Below are 19,185 nucleotides of genomic sequence, written 5' to 3' on the forward strand. Positions count from 1 at the left end.
AGGCATTCTTTCCCTTTTATTGTACCATGTACTCCTCTGGCAGTCTAAACCCTGCGGACCCCTTCCTCAGAATAATGTTTTTAAATGCATAAACCAAAACACATAGGAAGCCCAAGTATATATTATATATTAATTACAAAGGAAACCCAATTATATTGAAATATAGTTATCAAAATAGTACAAAAACAGATACAGTATAGTAATAATGCTGCTTTTTTATTAACATATTAAGTAACAAATTCTAGCAGCAGATCTGATAGCTACAAGAATTTTGAAGTAGTGACAAGCATAAATAATATTTTGGGATATCTGCGACAACTATAATATGATGTGAAGATATTTGAGATTTCCATTATTAACAGTCACCTAATACGACCTAATATAATACTTGATACTACCTTGCTTGTTAACTGCCTGCATTCAAGATTGAAGGAAATACTGAACTTCAGTCTGTGGTTAGTGAAAATAAAGGTGTGCATTTTCAAGTACAAGGACTGCTGCTTCTATCCCTGGATGACTCCTTTAGATCTCAGGTTAAGAACCTCTGTGAAAGGAATGCACAGTTTAGAAAGGGAAATTAAATACATTGAAATAAGAATCATACAATATATGTAAAGTATTGTGAAAGCACAAAGTAGCTTCACAGCTTAGGAGTACCTCATTTGAGGCTTGCTGTGCATAGCACAGGTGGAGACAGGAAAAGGAAGAGAGGGACCTTCCCTTCCTTTCTCCCCACCCCCAAGTAAGAAAATAGGATGACTAAGGCAAAGCATGGGAAAAATGACTAGAAAAATAGGTTGGGATCCAATCATAGCCTTTGAATACTATTATGAGGAGTATTTTCGTTCAGTAGTTATTTGCAAGATGTCTGAAAAGAAAGCAACAATGTCAAAACTTTTTTTATTATGTTTTTTCTTCTAGCAGCAGTGTGTAAGAGTCCCTTTTGTTTAGCAAGTATTTATTGAGCACCTGCTGTGTGCCAGGCCTTTTGATAGAGAGAAGTCACACTGGGCTCCTGATAATACAGTGTACTGGAACTGGGAAGCAAGGGAAAGTTAAGACAAGTTAAGTCTTGGGTGAAGGAGAAGTAAATAATTTTTTAGGCAAAACCAGTTACACCTGGTCCTTGGGTGAAAGATAATGTGGCTGGACATTTGGGCAAAGAGATTTTGTAGACTAGGAGATGAGGTTAATGAAGTAAGTAGCGACCAGATCGAGGAGGATCTTGTATACTGAGGAGTTCAGACTTTTATGCCAATGTTTCCCAAAGTGTTTCTGTGAGAATACTGCTTATGCAAGATGTTAATAGGTGTTATGTGTAAAGGGCTTTTATGGCCAGATTAGCTTGGGAAATGCAGAGTTAATGCTTACATTCATAGACTTTGGTATCATGATATTTTATTATGTCAAATACTATTTGAAAAAGTTGTTAAGAAAATTGGTGCTCTTTTGGAATATGTGTTTTGTGTGTGTACTTCTAATGGATAGAAAAAAGAATGTATAGAGAACCTTAAGATTTCAACTGATGTGATTCCAATGCCTAGTTTCCTTTAACAGGTTTTCTTACCTTTGCCCCCAAAAAGGAATTTTACCCATTCCCCTGCCCAAAATCCAAGCAAAGTTAAGTGGGTTCCAGGAACACGGTATTACCACTTGGAATATCTTACTATAGAGTTATTGTACTTTGGAAGATACAATATTAATATTCTCATTTGTTTTCAACTTCTTCTTTTACAGCAGCGGTCCCCAGCCTTTTTGGCACCAGGGACCGGTTTCGTGGAAGACAGTTTTTCCACGGGGTGGGGGTGGTGGGGGGAGGATGGTTCAGGCGGTAATGCGAGCAATGGGGAGCGGCAGGTGAAGCTTCGCTGGCTCGCCCGCCGCTCGCCTCCTGCTGTGCGGCCCGGTTCCTAACAGGCTGCTGACCAGTGTCGGTCCGGGGGTTGGGGACCCCTGTTTTACAGGGTTGTATTTTTTAATTAATGTGCATGAAACAAGTTAGTTTTTGTTTTTTTTTTTTAATTGGAGTGTAATCGCTTTACCATGTTGTGTTAGTTTCTCCTGTACAACGAAGTGAATCAGCTATATGTATACATATATCCCCTTCCTCTTGGACCTCCCTCCCATCCCCTGCCCCATCCCACCCATCTAGGTCATCACGGAGCAACAAGCTGAGCTCCCTGTGCTATACTGCATGTTCCCGCTAGCTATCTGTTCTACACATGGTAGTGTATTTATGTCAAACATAATCTCCCAATGCATCCCACCCTCTCCTTCCCCACTGTGTCCACACGTCCATTCTCTACGTCTGCGTCTCTACTCCTGCCCTGGAAATAGGTTCGTCTGTACTATTTTTCTAGATTTCACATGTATGTGTTAATATACAATATTCGTTTTTCTGACTGACTTCACTTTGTATGACAGACTCTAGGTCCAGCCACATTTCTACAAATGACCCAATTTCATTCCTTTTTATGGCTGAGTAATATTCCATTGTATTATATGTACCACATCTTTATCCATTCATCTGTCGATGGACATTTAGTTTTTGAGTTAAATACTTCTGTAGTAGTAGTAGTTTGTCATTAGTTTAGAAGCAGATCTTTGTGTAGAACTAAAGCACCACTATGAATGAAAGTTTGTTCCTAGAAGATCTTGAACTAGTCCAAAAGACCTGACTTGCTTATTAAATTATGCAAGCCACTTTGACCTAATGATACTGGGATCTAATACTCCATACCTATTGTCATCTTCCCGAGGAAGAATCAGAAGTGATTACATTGTGCACTGTTGAATTTTGTCAAACAAATTGCCAATCTTGTTTTAGCAAGCCAGTTCCAGACCCATTTCTAACTGCTTGTGGGTCATCACCACTGGGATTTCCCCCGGGCTCAAAACAGGTCTCCATAAGTCTTCAGTCAGCCAGATTCCTGCTTCCTCTATTCACTGCCCGTATCCATCCTTAGCCCCTCAAACAGAAACTTAGAGGTTGTCTGTGAACATTTCTTGTCGCATCCTGTCATGTCAGTTTTACGTCCCATGTATATCTTGATCTGACCTCTTTCAGTCCTGACCATGTTAGTTTAGGGCCTCGTTTTTGTCTTAACTGTATGGCTGCTGTGCTGGCTCGTTAGGGGTGTCCTTATCCTGTGTCTCTTCGTTCCGATTCATCTTCCACACTGTTGTATGAGTTCTGTTCCTAAAACCAAGTATATTACATATTCCCAAGCTTAAAAATCATAAGTGGCTCTTCACTCACAGGATAAAATTTAACCCTTTAGCCTGAAATAATGATGTCAGGTTTTCCAGTCTTGTCACTGGCCACTTCAGTGTTTGCACTATATATAGTTCATCCTGTAAAGCTTCAGAGTCGGGCACCTCAGGTTCAAATCCCCAGTGGTACCTGGTAATCAACAAAGGCAAGTTTGTAACCTTTCCGAACCTTCAGTTCCTTCCCTGAAATATGGGGGAGGAGAATTAATACTTAACCTTTTAGATGTATGAGGTTTGAATGAGATAGTGTTTGTGGATAGTGCTATTACTGATCAGCACTAAATAAGTGATAGCTCTGCTGGTGGGAATGTAAAACGGTTCAGACACTTGGAAAACAGTTTGGCAGCTCCTCAAAATGTTTAGCACAGAGTTGGCATATGACCCAGCAGTTCTACTCCTACATATAGACCCAAGAGAAATAAAGACAGGTCTGCACAGAAACTCGTACATAGTTGTAGCAATATTATTCATAATCGCCAAAAAGTGGAAACAATCCAAATGTTGCAAAATACGGTGTAGTCGTAAAATGGAATATTACTCAGCAGCTAAAAGGCATAAAATACTGTTATATTGCACAACATGGATGAACCCTGAAAACATCATGCTAAGTGAAAGAAACCAATTACAAAAGACTTGGATGTTGTATGATTTCATTTATATGGAATGTCCAGAACAGGCAAATCCATGGAGTAAGTCGGGTTGCCAGTGCTGGAGGGAGGGAGAATGGGGAATAACTGCTAATGAGTATGGGGGTTCTTTTCGGGGTGATGAAAATGTTCTCAAGTTAGATAGTAGTGATGGTTGCACAATCTGTGAATATACTAAAAGCCACTGAATCATATACTTTAAAAAGGGCGAATTTTATGGTTAAGTTATATCTCACTAAAACTGTCTTAAAAAGGAGGGGGTTAGCTTCTATTATACCTGTTTTCAGTTTCCTTGAAAGCCTCATAAGGACAAAGTCTGTGTCATCTTTATTTCCATCTAGCACACAACGCCCTTGTGTGTAGTAGACGCTTAACAGATACTGCAGCATGAACGAGTCTTTATGAAGCAAGCTGTTAGAGCTTCAGTTGGGGGGCAAATTGGTGAAATCTGTGGAAATGTCCACAGATTAAATTATATTATCAAAGTGCATCTTTGCAGCTGTTTAAGTTCTTGTGCCCCAAAACCAGGGGCTTTAGGAATTGGAGTTAACTAAGTTGTCTTGTTTTCCCTCCTAGGATACACACCTGCTAAAACTGCTTAAAACTTTAGAAGGACATGCTTACGGTGTTTCTTATATTGCATGGAGTCCAGATGACAACTATCTTGTTGCTTGTGGCCCAGATGACTGCTCTGAGCTTTGGCTTTGGAATGTACAAGTAAGCAAATTTCATCCTTGGTTTGGTCTTCAAAGTATAGTCATACTGCATGTATTCATTATAACTTTATTCATGATCTGTAGACCAGCATCATCCGACCTAAATTACCATGATGTATCTCTTGTAGAAGATAATTCATCAAATGGAACCCAGGTGTCCAGATTTATACTAAATTTAAATATTATGTTGAGCATAGTAGCATTTTTGAAAGAATGATCAGTAGGTATTTTTAGGGATGTTGTACTTTGTAGTGTATAATTTGTACTATTTCTGTAGTACTTTATACCTCAAAAAGACTTTACAGTTGTTTTACAGTTGCACAGTTGTACACGAAACTTATCTTTCAAGTGTGAAAACATCGACATTACACCAAATGTTCCATTCTGATGGCAATTGCACCATCTCCTTGCCTATATTTAATGTTCCAATCTCGTTTAGTAAATTTAAATTATGTTTTCAGTACTTATTATTAAGGGTTTTATTACAGTTTCTAAATGAAAACTTGAACACTTTATCTAGGGTCCCGTTTTGGAAAAATTCAGCACTAAGTTCACTCCATTATCTACAGACTCTTATTTTGGAAACCTTGTAGTTATCATTTAAAATTATTTTTTAAACTTCTATAAGGTGACTGGTTAGGTGATTTTGCAGGAGGGGGGGTTGTTTTGGGTTTTTTTGTGTTTTTCTTTTGTTTTTTTTTAACAACAGACGTTTCTTTTCTGTTTTTTTTTTTTTTTTTTGCCGCGCTGTGCGGCCTGCGGGATCTTAGTTCCCCGACTAGGGATCGAACCCCTGCCCCCTGCAGTGGAAGCACTGAATCTTAACCACTGGACCGCCAGGGAAGTCCCGTTCTTTGGTTTTTTAGCCTCTAGGCAGGGGAATAGTTCAGGCTGTGGGGGGTTTGGGTGTGAAAGTGTAAGTTGACGGGGTATGGTTTTGAGTTTGAGGACTCAAAGTACGTACGTTGCTTTTCACCAAGAGAGTGAAGATAGAGCTCCATAGAAGTGACTCAAACAATAAGACGGTATAGAGGACAGATGAATACTAAGATGTACCTGAAGATGATGTGCCATAAAGCTAATTCGACAGTAAGATTTCTCTTTCAGCCCAGCTTTTTATTCAGAAAATTTCCAAACACTGAGAAAGGTTGAGAGGTGAGCACAGTGATGACAGTGGTGGCCTGTGTGCCGGCCACCCTGGATTCAACAGATGTTGCTAACATTTTGTTACATATCGTGTGTACATACGTACACGCATGCACGCATACAGACGTACGTACTTATATATATATATATATATATATATATATATATATATATATATATATGTATCCATACCCAGAACATCTGGAAGTAAATTAAGATGATATTTTACTCCTTAGTACTTAAGCACGTATCGCCTAAACAATAACATTCTCCTACGTAATCAAATGCCATTATCTTATCTAAGAACATTAACTTTAATTCTCTAATGCCTAATATTCATTTCATAATTTAAAAATCCTCAGTTGTCCCCAAAATGTCTTTATGCCATTTTTATCAAACCGGTGTTGAATCAGTGTTGTATTTCTGATTGGGCTTGGGGGCTGGCAAAGCACCGAATAGATGGGATGGCTTCTCAAGTAAACAGGCTTGAAGTGAATCTGACCTAAAAGACAATGTTTTTTCCATTAAAGTTTGTTTTCCCCCCTCAAAGGGAGGAGAGGTACATAGTCATAACCCTATAATAGAGACTCAATTTGTAGTGCCTGTGTAGTCTTCCTTTGAGTCAATTTTGAATTTCTGGACAGTTAAACTATGTTCTAGCTTAACTGTTTTACTGTGTGCATTACGTTACATAGACTTGTTCTAAAAGAGTGGTCCTTTTAAGTCAGTCTTCAGATTGCTCCTTTGTGTTTTTAGGTAGATTCCTAATTACAGGTTTCCCCTGCTACCTGAAAGTAGAGCATTCCTGTGGAATGTTTCATAAGCTGAAATGGCGTAAAGCAGCGGTCCCCAGCCTTTTTGGCACCAGGGGACCGGTTTCGTGGAAGACAGTTTTTCCACGGACTGGGGCCGGGTAGGGGAAGGGGATGGTTCAGGCGGTAATGCGAGCCACGGGGAGCAGCAGACAAAGCTTCCCTCGCTCTCCCGCCGCTCCCCTCCTGCTGTGCGGCCCCCCCCCCCCCCCCCCCCCGTTCCTAACAGGCCAGGGACCGGTACTTGTGCGCAGCCCGGGGGTTGGGGACCCCTGGCGTAAAGTGAAGAAGCAGTTAGCTTAGGACACATCTTACTAATGGGTGCACAAAGTAAATCAAGATAAAGCACAGATGCTTACATAGTTCAAAGCCATGGCAGCTTGATGCTGAGATGCTGAGAGTAGTTCCTGGGAAGGAGCTTAGCGATGCCACTCTCACTCTTCAGGGTGTGTGCTGCCTCTGTGACAACTCATTGCAAAACACTGAACGCTATTTTCCCTTTTCACGGACTTTTTTTTGTAAAAGCAAAAATCCTCTTCAGATGTCTTTTGGTTAGCAAAAACAGGTAAAAATGTAGGTCTTCGTAAAAGCCACTTGGCGGAAAGTGAACTTTCGAAAAGCAGGGAATACCTGTAATGGCCTCATACACTCACGGTCCTGAGCGTAACAGAAAAAGACCATTTCTGCCTTCAGAACTTAGTGTATTAACACATTTGTGAATAGAAAATGCTGAGGATTTAGCTGTTGCATGTGTATTTGTGTTTCTAAACTTTTATTTTTTTACCTGTTTATATCGAGCAACCCCAAAAAATAGTGACTTGAGAGCAGTTAACAATATAGGGGAAGGATTTAAGATTGCCAATTTTTTTTTTTTCTTTTTCAGTGTAAGGAAGACATTCTGGTTTTTGTGCCCTCTTTGCTTTCATTACTTGGCCCCATTTCCTGGTCATGCACCTTTTTTTTTTACTTTTGATTACCCATTTATCACAGGAAAATTATGCCCATGTACTTTTTATTATACCAAGGGCAGCTATTATCGCTCAGATCCTGTTTCTAATCCATGAACAAAATGGAATCAAGACTAAATTAAATGGTTATGTGTCTACCTTCTAAGTTGGATAACTTAGAAAAAATAACAGGAGGATATCTGAAGGTTGTAACCAACTAAATAGTCTTGCTTAGTTGGGAATGCTTTAAAATGACTGTGCTAAAACAGTACAGAAGTTCTTCATTCTTTTCTGTTACTTTTCATTGAAATAAAGTTGCGTATCAGAAAAATAATTTTTGTTTTTCTCTTCCCATCTTCCCTACTACATTTTGAGCATCTTGAATATGAAGTTTAACATAATTTAGATTGCCTACACTCTTGGCCTAGTTTAAGGGCATAGTTTTTCTGCCTATTAATCATGTTCTTAAGGAGTTCCTAATTGCATGAACTGCAATTTTAGAATAAAATTTATAAAGAACTATGAACTAAGGAGAAGTGGAAACTCAGAAGGAATAGGTATGTAGTACTGGGCATTTCATTATCTTACTTGGGAAAAATTACATGTTTTAATTTATGAATGTAATTGATTTAAGACAAGAGTTCTGTTGGAGTTTATCTCATATCTCTTCTTTGGATCACATACGCCAGGCATTGTTTGACTCCTGAGTTTTCCTTCAAGTCCTTAATTTCTCTTCTGAGTGCTATAGTCTCTTTCTATGACGGCAATTTAAACAGTTTATTTCTCTAATTAGAAGTATTAAACTAACCAGATATCCCAGTTACTATCTTTTTTTTTTTTTTTTTTTTTCTTTGTACATTTCCTTTAGAAGAGTATCTTGAAGATCTCATCCACAGTTTTATTTCCTTGTAGACGGGAGAGCTAAGGACAAAAATGAGCCAGTCTCATGAAGACAGTTTAACAAGTGTGGCTTGGAATCCAGATGGGAAACGCTTTGTGACTGGAGGTCAGCGTGGGCAGTTCTATCAGTGTGTGAGTATTTAGTGCCCTCTTTCAAATGTTTGCTTATTTAAAAGCGGACTTAGTTTTGTAAAAATAAAGAATTCATTTGACTTGATATCTTTTATAAAATATACTATATGAAGACCTACTTTGCCATCTTTCTAGAAAAGCACTGTCCAATAGAACTTTCTGTGGATTTCTTTTTTTTTTTTTTAAACCATTTCAAGTGCTTATACGAAATATAGGCTTTGAGTTTAGAAAAACATTAAAAAAATTGTCCTACTAAACATTTTGTTCTTATAAATAAGTTTCTAATGTATAGGGACAAAAAGGTTTAGTATTTAATTTCTTTGGGGTTTTCTGGCCCTTTGGATTTTTTTGTATCCAAAAAAAAAAACGCTGAATTTCATGAGGAGACTGTCTTTAAATATTTGAGGAATAAAAGTGATGATGAGTGTTACCAGGAAACTTTGTGGGCTTTATTTGAGGTATCTTCTAATCATTACCTGCCCTGTTAATCTTGGAGTGTTGGGATAATAAAAAATTAATAGGTAAAAAGTCTTATGACAAGGTAAACTGTGATACAAATCCCGTGTCATTACTCTGTATCTAGATTCCACATCTCATATCACTACCTAGCATGGTTCTAGTAGGCCCTTCTAGATTTTTAAAACTAAAATAAGATAATAAATCCCATCAAATCATTCAGTGTAGGTCATTTATCATAAAGACTTTTATGTAGCCACTACAAATTATCAGTTTCACTAAGCTGGCTGCTAGACTCGTGGAATCTAGTGTCATGTTATCTCAGCATGGTTGTAAGCCATTTCTTTCTTTTTTTGTTTGTTTTTTTTTCCAGGTGTCCCAACACTGTTTATTGATATACCCATGATTTTCCAATTCTTTTAAAAAGTTATTTCAAGTGGTCAATACCATTGTAATATACTAATTTAAGCATTTTATTTCTGGACTTTCTCTCCATGGGCTAATACTGTACTGCATTGATTGATTGATCTAATTGACATATAACATTATATTAGTTTCAAGTGTACAACATAATGATTCAGTATTTGTATGTATTACACAGTGATTACCATAATAAGTTTAGCTAACATCCGTCACCATACATAGTTACAAAAAATTTTTTTGGTTATGATGAGGATTTTTAGTATTTACTTTTAGCAACTTTCACATATGCAATACAGTATTATTAACTATAGTCACCATGCTGTACGTTTTAGCATTTAAGCCATTAGTTCTTAATTCCCTGTGTTCAAGACGCATATATGTTTCTGCTGACTTTGCCATCCCATACAGTGTTTAAACCTTCAGGATACAGGACTTTGGTAGTTCCCTAATCTGTAAAATGGGAATGGGAATGCCTCTCAGAACTTTGAATGTTCAATAAGATAACGATCCTAAGAGCTTTGCTCAGCACGTTACAAATTTGGTGACTTTTTAAAAAACGTCATAACAGATTCCTAAGTCCTATAAAGTTATAATTAATGTTTTAGTAATCGTTTTCCATATCACAACTTGTGAATATTATAGGACAAGTCCCAGTATAGTGAATTTTAAAGGAATGTTTGAATTCTTTTCCAAAAGTTGTGAGACCTTAAAACTTAAGGATTCTTTCTTTCTTTGTATTTACTGTACTTATCTATGCATGGTAGGTTATTGAAGGGAAGATAGATTTACTAAGATTCTCCCCTTCCCCCTTAGGCATTGTTGTAATGAAATTTGACCTATATTCAAATTCTGATGATTAAAAACACTTATGGAACAATTAGGTTGAGATCAGTCTCAGGAAAAGACAAACATTACAAAAAGATATGCTAAGAGATTCTTTTGGTTTTGTTTGCTTTCTGAGTGCTGTTCAATAATGGAGTTAATAGTAATTTTCTCCTCAGGATTTAGATGGTAATCTCCTTGACTCCTGGGAAGGGGTGAGAGTGCAATGCCTTTGGTGCTTGAGTGACGGGAAGACTGTTTTGGCATCAGATACACACCAGCGAATTCGGGGATATAACTTCGAGGACCTTACAGATAGGAACATGTAACTATATTTTGTATCCATTAAACAACAGTTATCTGATTTATATTAAAATAAAAGTGTAGTGGAACTTGCTTCTTCAGAAGAAGAGTTTTTATTATGTTTTTGGTTTTGGTTTGATTGGTAATTTGGGTGGATAGTCAGGTGGTACTTAGTAATTATTAACTCAGATTCCTTTTCTTTATTGAAATATTGTATATAATAGTGATTACAGACAAAATTTGTGATATTTAAGCTAGAACATTTTGTATTTTGATAATTCGAATGTCTTGATTCTTAGTATGTTTCTTTTGACAAATTATTTTTTGGTTACAGAGTACAAGAAGATCATCCCATTATGTCTTTTACTATTTCAAAGAACGGCCGATTAGCTTTGTTAAATGTAGCAACTCAGGTGAGTTTATTAACATAATTCTCAGAAAAATTTAGCTTAGTTAAAGTTTATTGTGATTTTTAGTATATATAAACAAGTATTTCTGTGAATTCTTAAATTTCACTGCATGTGTTTGATCCTTAAGTTTGTAGAGTCAACTAGAAATTTTTCAGTTGGCATTTCGCATAAATAGAAAATGAAAATGTGCATCAGGCAAAGGGATAGTCACAGGTAACTTTTTAAAATTCTTTTGAGTCGAGTTAGAATAAATACCTAAATTCTCTTTTGCTTACAGGGAGTTCATTTATGGGACTTGCAAGACAGAGTTTTAGTAAGAAAGTATCAAGGTGTTACACAAGGGTTTTATACAATTCATTCATGTTTTGGAGGCCATAATGAAGACTTCATCGCTAGTGGCAGTGAAGGTAAATTGTGTCTCTGTTGGTTCACATATATTGATGGACTGAAAGTTCTATAATTCTCTCAACTTGTGAACATAGTCATGTCTCCAAACAAATTCAAGATGTTAAATCAAAAATTGTATGAGCTGTTTATCCAGTGCACTGTTAATTTCCTTTTCTTGGAATGATTTGAGTCCTCCTGTTGTCACAAATTAATAGTGCCTATTTTGGCTGTGTGGAGGTGTGTTTGGTGCATGTGTCAAATCAAGATTTAGTTAAATCTTTATTCTCTCTTATGTTGACTTTTTTTTAATAGATTTATTTTATTTATTTGTTTATTTTTTGGCGTTGGGTCTTCGTTGCTGCGCACGGGCTTTCTCTAGTCGCAGCTAGCGGGGGCTCCTCTTCATTGCAGTGCATGGGCTTCTCGTTGTGTTGGCTTCTCTTGTTGTGGAGCACAGGCTCTAGGCGTGTGGGCTCAGTAGTTGCGGCGCACGGGCTTAGTTGCTCCGTGGCATGTGGGATCTTCCTGGACCAGGGCTCGAACCCGTGTCCCCTGCGTTGACAGGCGGATTCTTAACCACTGCGCCACCAGGGAAGCCCCGACTTTTTTTTCATGAGACTGATGGTTTTCACATGTTAGTAGTATCTTAAAGATCAAGGTTAATTATGTTTTACCTGATCTTGGACAAAATTGACTATAGTTAGATCTTCAGTGTTTCTTTAGTGACCAAAGAAAATAATTTAGGATTCTTATGGTCTCAGAGAAGCTGAAATTATAGAATTGTGTCTACTACCTTTTTGAATAAACTTATTCTCTGGTCTGATAACATCGGTATTTCAGGCAGGCATGTGCCTAAACTAGTCAGTCTGATTTAAAATAGAAATTGTTTAAAATATGCAAGCACAAATAAGTGAGGCAGTATTAAAAGTTGGTATACGTTTTAAGGTGATAGAAACATAAATAATGGCAAATTATTGAAAATTTTCATTCAACACATTTTCTTGAGTAGCCACTATACTGTTCTAGTACTATAGAAGCAAATTATTTAAGTCATTTTTTAAAAAACTGAATCTCGTTTTCCAAGGTAGACCAAGGAACTGGGTTATGTTGGTAAACACCTGGTAATGTTCAATTACTGTGTAAGATGTTTCTATTATCCCTTTCCTGACAAAAAACTGATCTCAGTAGCTAAGAGGATCACAAAGTGACACATGAGTTTTTCCTTTGTGTATAAGGTGTATTTAAGGATTAAGACAAAGAGACATGTAGGGATTTAGATTTTAACATGAAGCATATGAATTTATCTTTTCTTTCTTTTCCCCACAAAAATCAGTCAGATAAGATTGAGAAGAGTGGTTTGCTGGGTAACGATTTGGGAGTTCACTTCTTTCCCGTCAGAAGATCTTTTTTATCTGTTAGTTTAATCATGTTATTTTTTTCTAGGTTCTCCATTGGCTTCTAATTTGATACGACCTTAAACATATTAAGCCTTCTGCCTGCTTTTTAGCTCTTCCTACTCGAAGATCTCTTTCCCCTTGCTCTATTTAATCCTGCTCCTGGTGGGTTTTTTGCCTCTTAATTATGCCTCACAATCCCTCCCCTATAGCTCTTTCTAAAAACACTATGTAACCTAGAAGTGCTTTAAAAATATGTGTTGCTACCATTATCCCTAGTGATGCCAATCTTTTTTTTTTTTAAGCCCAAACTAACTTTAGAATTAAGCCTGATGAATAATGTAATTAAGCCACACATTATATTCTGCTTAGGGATAAAATGAAACATAACTATGATGGAAAGAGATTAGCATTCTCATGATTCAGGTGGTTTAGAATGGTTCTAAAAGTGTTTTCAACACCAAGTGGATATAGCAACTATATTATCTCCCAAGATGACCACAGTAATCCATTTGTCATTTATTGTCAAATATATTCCAAGAACCTTCCAAATCCCCAAATATATGAATGTCAGTATAAAATAGAGCAATTAGGAAACCTTTCCCCCCTAAAAGTTATGCCATTACTCCAGCCTTTTCATTGTGCTGGAAATATATAGAAAAACTTATTTTTTACCTCTGCATAGGCACTGGATTCCCTAAACTGGTACAGTAAGCAGAGCTTGATCATAAAGCCTGTCATTCTGACCTTGACTACTTCACATCTTAATTTTTGCTGACTGTTCAGCAAATATCCTCCTCGGGTATGTGTTCACAAATCCAAATGTAGGCAGATTTCAGTTGCATTCACACTTTTCAAGCCTGTAATCTTTCTTTGTGGACTTGCTCTGTCCAAGGGGAAACATAGCTAGTCTGGGCTTTTTTTTTTTTTTTTCCTTTTGCTAATTTTATTTTATTGCAAGAAAATTATTTTCAGAAATGATTGAACAATAAGTACCCTCTAGGAAAGATAAATTCAGTACTTCAGTGAGTGCCTTTTAGCTTTTGCTTCACATACTCAAAAAAATGTTCAGAAACAGTTCCAACTTTTTATCTTTATAAGTTGAAACCAAGGCATGTTTTTTTTTTTTTTACCACAAGTTTATTACCTTTTCACCACTCTGAAGTTTCCTCAGTTGGCAGCACATCCACTGAAAGTTCCCACATTGATCACATAGTTGATTGACAGATCTTCAGATAGGATGCTTTTCTAATTTACCCTGGGATTCTACCTTCTGCTGAAAAGCCATCACTTCTATTTCGTTAACTCTTTGTGGTAATACATGGTGTTTACTACGTGCTAGACTCTGTTCAAAACACTTCTTCATGTACAGACTTACTTTATCCTCATAACATGATGAGGTTAAGTACAGATCCCCATTTACAGAGGAGTTGCAAAGAGTGGGTAATGTGCCCAAAGTTACACGGCTGGTCAGTGATGCAGAGAGCGTGTGGACTGGGTAGTCTGACTCTACAGCCCGTACTCTGAACTTCTACTCTGTACTAGTCCGTTGTTTTGTTTTGCTTTGTTTGTTTTTGAAGATTAGTTTATCACAAAGTTGTCAGGGTTTTTGTTTTTTATGGTCACTTCATGAGATTACAAATAGACTACTACAAAGTCATATTATTATGCTGTCTAGCCTCACAAGTAAACTCTTGAGCAGGGCCTCCTGGATTTCAACCCCAGTTTCACCATTTACCGGCTGTTAACCATGAGCAGATTGCTTAAACTTGCAGTTCTTCAGTCGCCATCCATAAAGGGGATAAGCATAGTGCCCACCTCCTGATGGTGGTGAAGATTAAATAGTATACTTAGTACATTATAAGCACTCAATATTTAGCTATTATAATTGCTATATTTGAATTTGGATACATTGCTTTTCTGTCACCTCTCATTTCCATAGAATCTGTCTCTATCCTAGATTTGTTTATATTCAAAGATCTTGCTGTGATTATATATTATGTATTACAGAATATTACAGATAGATTTTGTGGTGACTTGCAAGCTAGTCAGTCATCTGTAACAGGGAAAAATGTATTTTATTAAAATGGCTTTTTTCAAAAGGTAATTTGTTAAATTATTCATTGTTTTTGTTGTCCTTTCAAGTTCTAATAAGTTATACGTTCTATGTGTAATGAGCAGTAAATTTAAAATCAGTTGGTTTTGTTAATATGTAACAACTCCCTGACTTTTCTCTGAATTACTGTTTATTCAGATCACAAGGTTTACATCTGGCACAAACGTAGTGAACTGCCAATCGCGGAGCTGACGGGGCACACACGTACCGTAAACTGTGTGAGCTGGAACCCACAGATCCCATCCATGATGGCCAGCGCCTCAGATGACGGCACCGTTAGAATATGGGGACCAGCGCCTTTTATAGACCACCAGAATATTGAAGGTAACCATCACACAGTATCCCTGTGTTTTCTCCAGATGAAACGTTGCCCTGCTTATCATAAAGTTGTAGCATTTTTAAGCGGCACTTTATTTAAAGTGTAGGATACAATCGATTTTTTCCCCTCATTTAGAGATTGTACACTATATCTCACTCCGCAGAAGTTTAATTAATCTAAGACACAGCAGTATTTTTTTTGTTTGTTTTATTGGTGACAGTGGGGAGAATAAGCTGGGATGTGCCACCTCATTTACATCCAGTTAGTATTGCTACTTTCAAAATTTTATTGAAAATCTTGCTTCATCAAGCAAGAAGTATTTTATACTTTCATACCCATGAAAAATAGCTAGTATATGAAATTTGAACAACTTTAGAATGATCTTGATTATGGTTTTACCCTTAAAAATAAATATCTGTTAATACCAATAGAGAAAAAGAAGGGAACTAAGATTTATCATGTACCTGTGTGCCAGGCAGCCTGCTAGGCCCTTTATATACACTGTCTTGTGTAACATCTTCATAGCCCTGTAAGAGAAGTAGAGAAGTGTTTTTATCCTCATTTCTATGGATGTAAAAACTGAAGCATGGCAAGACTAGTTAACTTGTTGAGAGCTGCCAGGTCTTCAGATCTAGGTCTGAAAGGTTTTTTCCACTACTTTCAGATACTTGAAGAAAGCCCAAAGCCAAAAAGCTTAACAGTTAAGGACATAGCTTAATTGAGCAAGATATTGGTACTAGAGAGAGGAGATAACGAGAGCAAAAATATTTAGTTTGCTTAGAAAGGAGTAATTTACCTAGAAACAGATAAACAGATTTTTTTGTTCACAGTGTCCCACCTAAATGTTTTAGTAAGAAAGATGACCAACCGTTCTCAGTTAAGTTATTATTAGAGGAGGAGGGTTGTCAGGGTAGCATGTGTGGTTTAAAAGCATATTTTCTTGTGCTTTTGTCTTTGTGGTACAAACTGTAAAAGACTTGACCAGATCTCACTGGTCGGTGAGGATGTACAGCCAAAGATGAGAGTAAAAAGCATGAAGAGCACACAGGTCAAAAACTTTGAGAATTACTGTTCAGTTATTCAGAACCTTCAAGGACCTTTTTGTATTTGTACGTCACTACATGACATTCTAACATTCCTCTGTGAAATCAGCTAAAACCAAAAATCTTGTTCATCTCCTACTGTTCGTTGTTGTCCTTCTTTAGGTTTCAAGCCCCACTCTCTTAGACGTTTTAGAGATGTATAACTGAGATTACATGTGCTTTTCAAATTTTAGTAGTCATTTTGGAAGTTATTTCTTCAAATAAACATATTTGATTTGAAGAAGCAGGAAAACATTAGGTATATAGTAACAGATTTACCTTGTAGGTGGATTTATTTTAGACATACCTTTAAGGGTATGTTTATGCTTCCACTACTGTGAAACAAAAGTTACACTGCTATTTGGTAACTTAGCTATTGTGGATACTCATTATTGTGGGTGAGCCAAACTTGGCCCAATTGTAAGAACTGGGTCTAATTCAGCAATTTTCAGTTGTGCTTTGCAACATAGGTATAGCCCTAAAATTTCATTTATACCTAAAATAGGAAAACAGCTTCTGTATAACTAGAAATTTGGTTAATGCCTTTTATGCAGGCATCTTCTGGGTTCTTCCCCCCCCCCCCGCCCCCCGCCACCTTGAAAACTTTTTTTTCTAATTAATACCTGTTTGGAATAGACGTTTTGGAAAAATACAGATGAAGCTAAGGAAATGACATTCAAAAATCATGATATCCTAAGATACTATAAGTCATTCAAGTTAAAATATTTCACTTAATTTCAAAAAGAATTGCTGACCTTCTATTATAACAGTAAAGTTCCATACTGCATTTTTTTTTTTTTTGAGGACTGTATAAAATAATAGAATAGGATCAAGTACTAATGCATGCTACAACATGGATGAACTTTGAAAACAATATGCTAAGTGAAACAAGCCAGACACAAAAGAGCACCTACTGTGGTTCCATTTATATGAAATGGTCCGGAATAGGCTAATCCATAGAGAAAGTAGGCTAGTAGTTGTTTAGGATTGGGGGGTGAGGGTTTGCTTACAACTGCTAATGGTGATGAAAATATTCTAAAATTGATTGTCATGATGGTTGTACAATCCTGTGAATACACTAATACCTATTGAATTGTCCACTTTAAATGGGTGCATTGTAGAGTGTGTGAATTTGTATCGGTAGAGCTGTTGACACGTTACCCCTCCCCCACACACACAGAAGAGTAGGGTGATATTGCAGAATTTCAAACTGAGCCACTGAAAGGAGAATTAAATACATAGTTATAATGCACAGTTTACCTTGGGCTGCCAGATCTTCTTTATTCTCTTCTATTGTAAACTACCATAAAGATTTTTCTATTCTGCATAAGTATTTCAAGGTTCATTTTTAAAGTATGAGATTCCAATATGATTATTCTCTTGGATTCTCCAATATTCAAAATAATCCTGAGTTTAGACTGTAATATATAGCCTAAGATGTGATGTGGACACAGTTTTAACAATAATGATGAAAGTATCAAGAATTTGCCTTGATGTGATTGTTTTCTAATGTTACGATATTTTGTAATGTCATGATGCTGATTTTAAAACTTTCTAACTGGTAACTTTTTTCTCCCCCTCCCCTCTTCTTCCTCTTTTCCCCCAATACACATTTCATCTTGTCTTCATTCAGAGGAATGCAGTAGCATGGATAGTTGATGGCGAATTTGGAGCAGACGACTTCTGTTTAACTTAAAATTAGTCGTATTTTAATGGCTTGGGATTTGGTGCAAACAAACATGATTGATAGCTGGACAGACATGCTCGTCATGAAAAAAGAACCATTTCTGAAGCCCGACTGGGGCCAAACATTTACACCTTGCTTCATAGTAACCAGTTGAGATGAAGCACGTCGTTAGAACGTTGTTGGACACCATGTTGAATTATCCCCCCATCGGTTGTGAAGAACTGTGCTACATTCAGGCTTACCCATTGAACTCAGTATATATTTTTCTCCCTCCTGCCTTTTGTCGGGCAGGATCCATTCTTGTTGCTCTTCTGTGTAATGAAGTTTAAATGCTTGTTTGGAAAACTTTATTTAACAGTTTAGAAGGCTTGATAGAAAGAGTGCATTAGTCTGAAGAGTATACATTGGATAGGAAAGAATTTCCTTCTTTTGTTTCTCCAAATCTTTCCGCCTTATTTAGCTTGAGATCTTTGCAGCTTGGTTCATGGATTCTAGCCTTGCCCGTTGCGCAGTATATACTGATCCAGATGATAAACCAGTGAACTATGTCAAAAGCACTCTCAATATTACATTTGACAAAAAGTTTTGTACTTTTCACATGGCTTGTTGCCCCGTAAAAGGGTTAACAGCACAATTTTTTAAAAATAAATTAAGAAGTATTTATAGGATTAAAGTGACTTCATTTGTATACATTTGGAATCTAAACCAGCTTAAAAAGAGTTTCCTCTATGACTTAGATACGCAGTATAACTGATGCTCTTCTGGAATACCACATGAGACCTGGTCAGAAACAGTGCTTGGAAGGACATCACACAGGAAGTTCAGGGTAGCGCTTTGAAGATTTTCCCCCTTTTGTTTTATTCCCGAAGGAACATCAGTACCTGATCTTCAAGAAATTCAAGATTCATAACGAGAATTTTAAATTTATACCAACATGAGAGATCAGTAGTCAGTTTAGGTTTTCAACAAAGCTTGTTCCAAGTTGTTCTCAACTTGGGGAATCATTTTGGTGTGATCTAGCAAGAGAGTAGAAGTCAGCAGATATAACACTTTGGAAATTCATAGTATAATTGAGCTTGTTAGAAGAATTCAGCAGGTTACAGACATACTTAAACTGGGTTTAAAACCTAGGAGTCATTTCTCTAATTGCCCTTAATATTTTGACATATAGGGATACGTAAATTTAAAGAATATTTCTTCTCAGTTTTTCAGA

At 36.9% G+C, this 19,185-nt stretch overlaps 1 protein-coding gene across 2 annotated transcripts in view; it reads left to right on the forward strand.

Moving 5' to 3' along the window:
- WDR26 (WD repeat domain 26) overlaps nucleotides 1-18,645 on the forward strand; it is a 38,304-nt gene extending 19,659 nt beyond the window's left edge. For both annotated transcript variants that reach the window (XM_068541761.1, XM_068541762.1), the window contains exons 8-14: nucleotides 4,497-4,637; nucleotides 8,454-8,573; nucleotides 10,454-10,599; nucleotides 10,912-10,990; nucleotides 11,265-11,394; nucleotides 15,023-15,208; nucleotides 17,919-18,645. In XM_068541761.1, coding sequence (XP_068397862.1) covers nucleotides 4,497-4,637; nucleotides 8,454-8,573; nucleotides 10,454-10,599; nucleotides 10,912-10,990; nucleotides 11,265-11,394; nucleotides 15,023-15,208; nucleotides 17,919-17,944 — 828 coding nt within the window. In that variant the 3' untranslated portion in view covers nucleotides 17,945-18,645. The remainder of the gene's footprint in view (nucleotides 1-4,496; nucleotides 4,638-8,453; nucleotides 8,574-10,453; nucleotides 10,600-10,911; nucleotides 10,991-11,264; nucleotides 11,395-15,022; nucleotides 15,209-17,918) is intronic.
- Nucleotides 18,646-19,185: the final 540 nt, after the last annotated feature.

Source organism: Eschrichtius robustus, chromosome 3, assembly GCF_028021215.1.
Source record: "Eschrichtius robustus isolate mEscRob2 chromosome 3, mEscRob2.pri, whole genome shotgun sequence".
In the NCBI taxonomy this organism is placed as follows: domain Eukaryota; kingdom Metazoa; phylum Chordata; class Mammalia; order Artiodactyla; family Eschrichtiidae; genus Eschrichtius; species Eschrichtius robustus.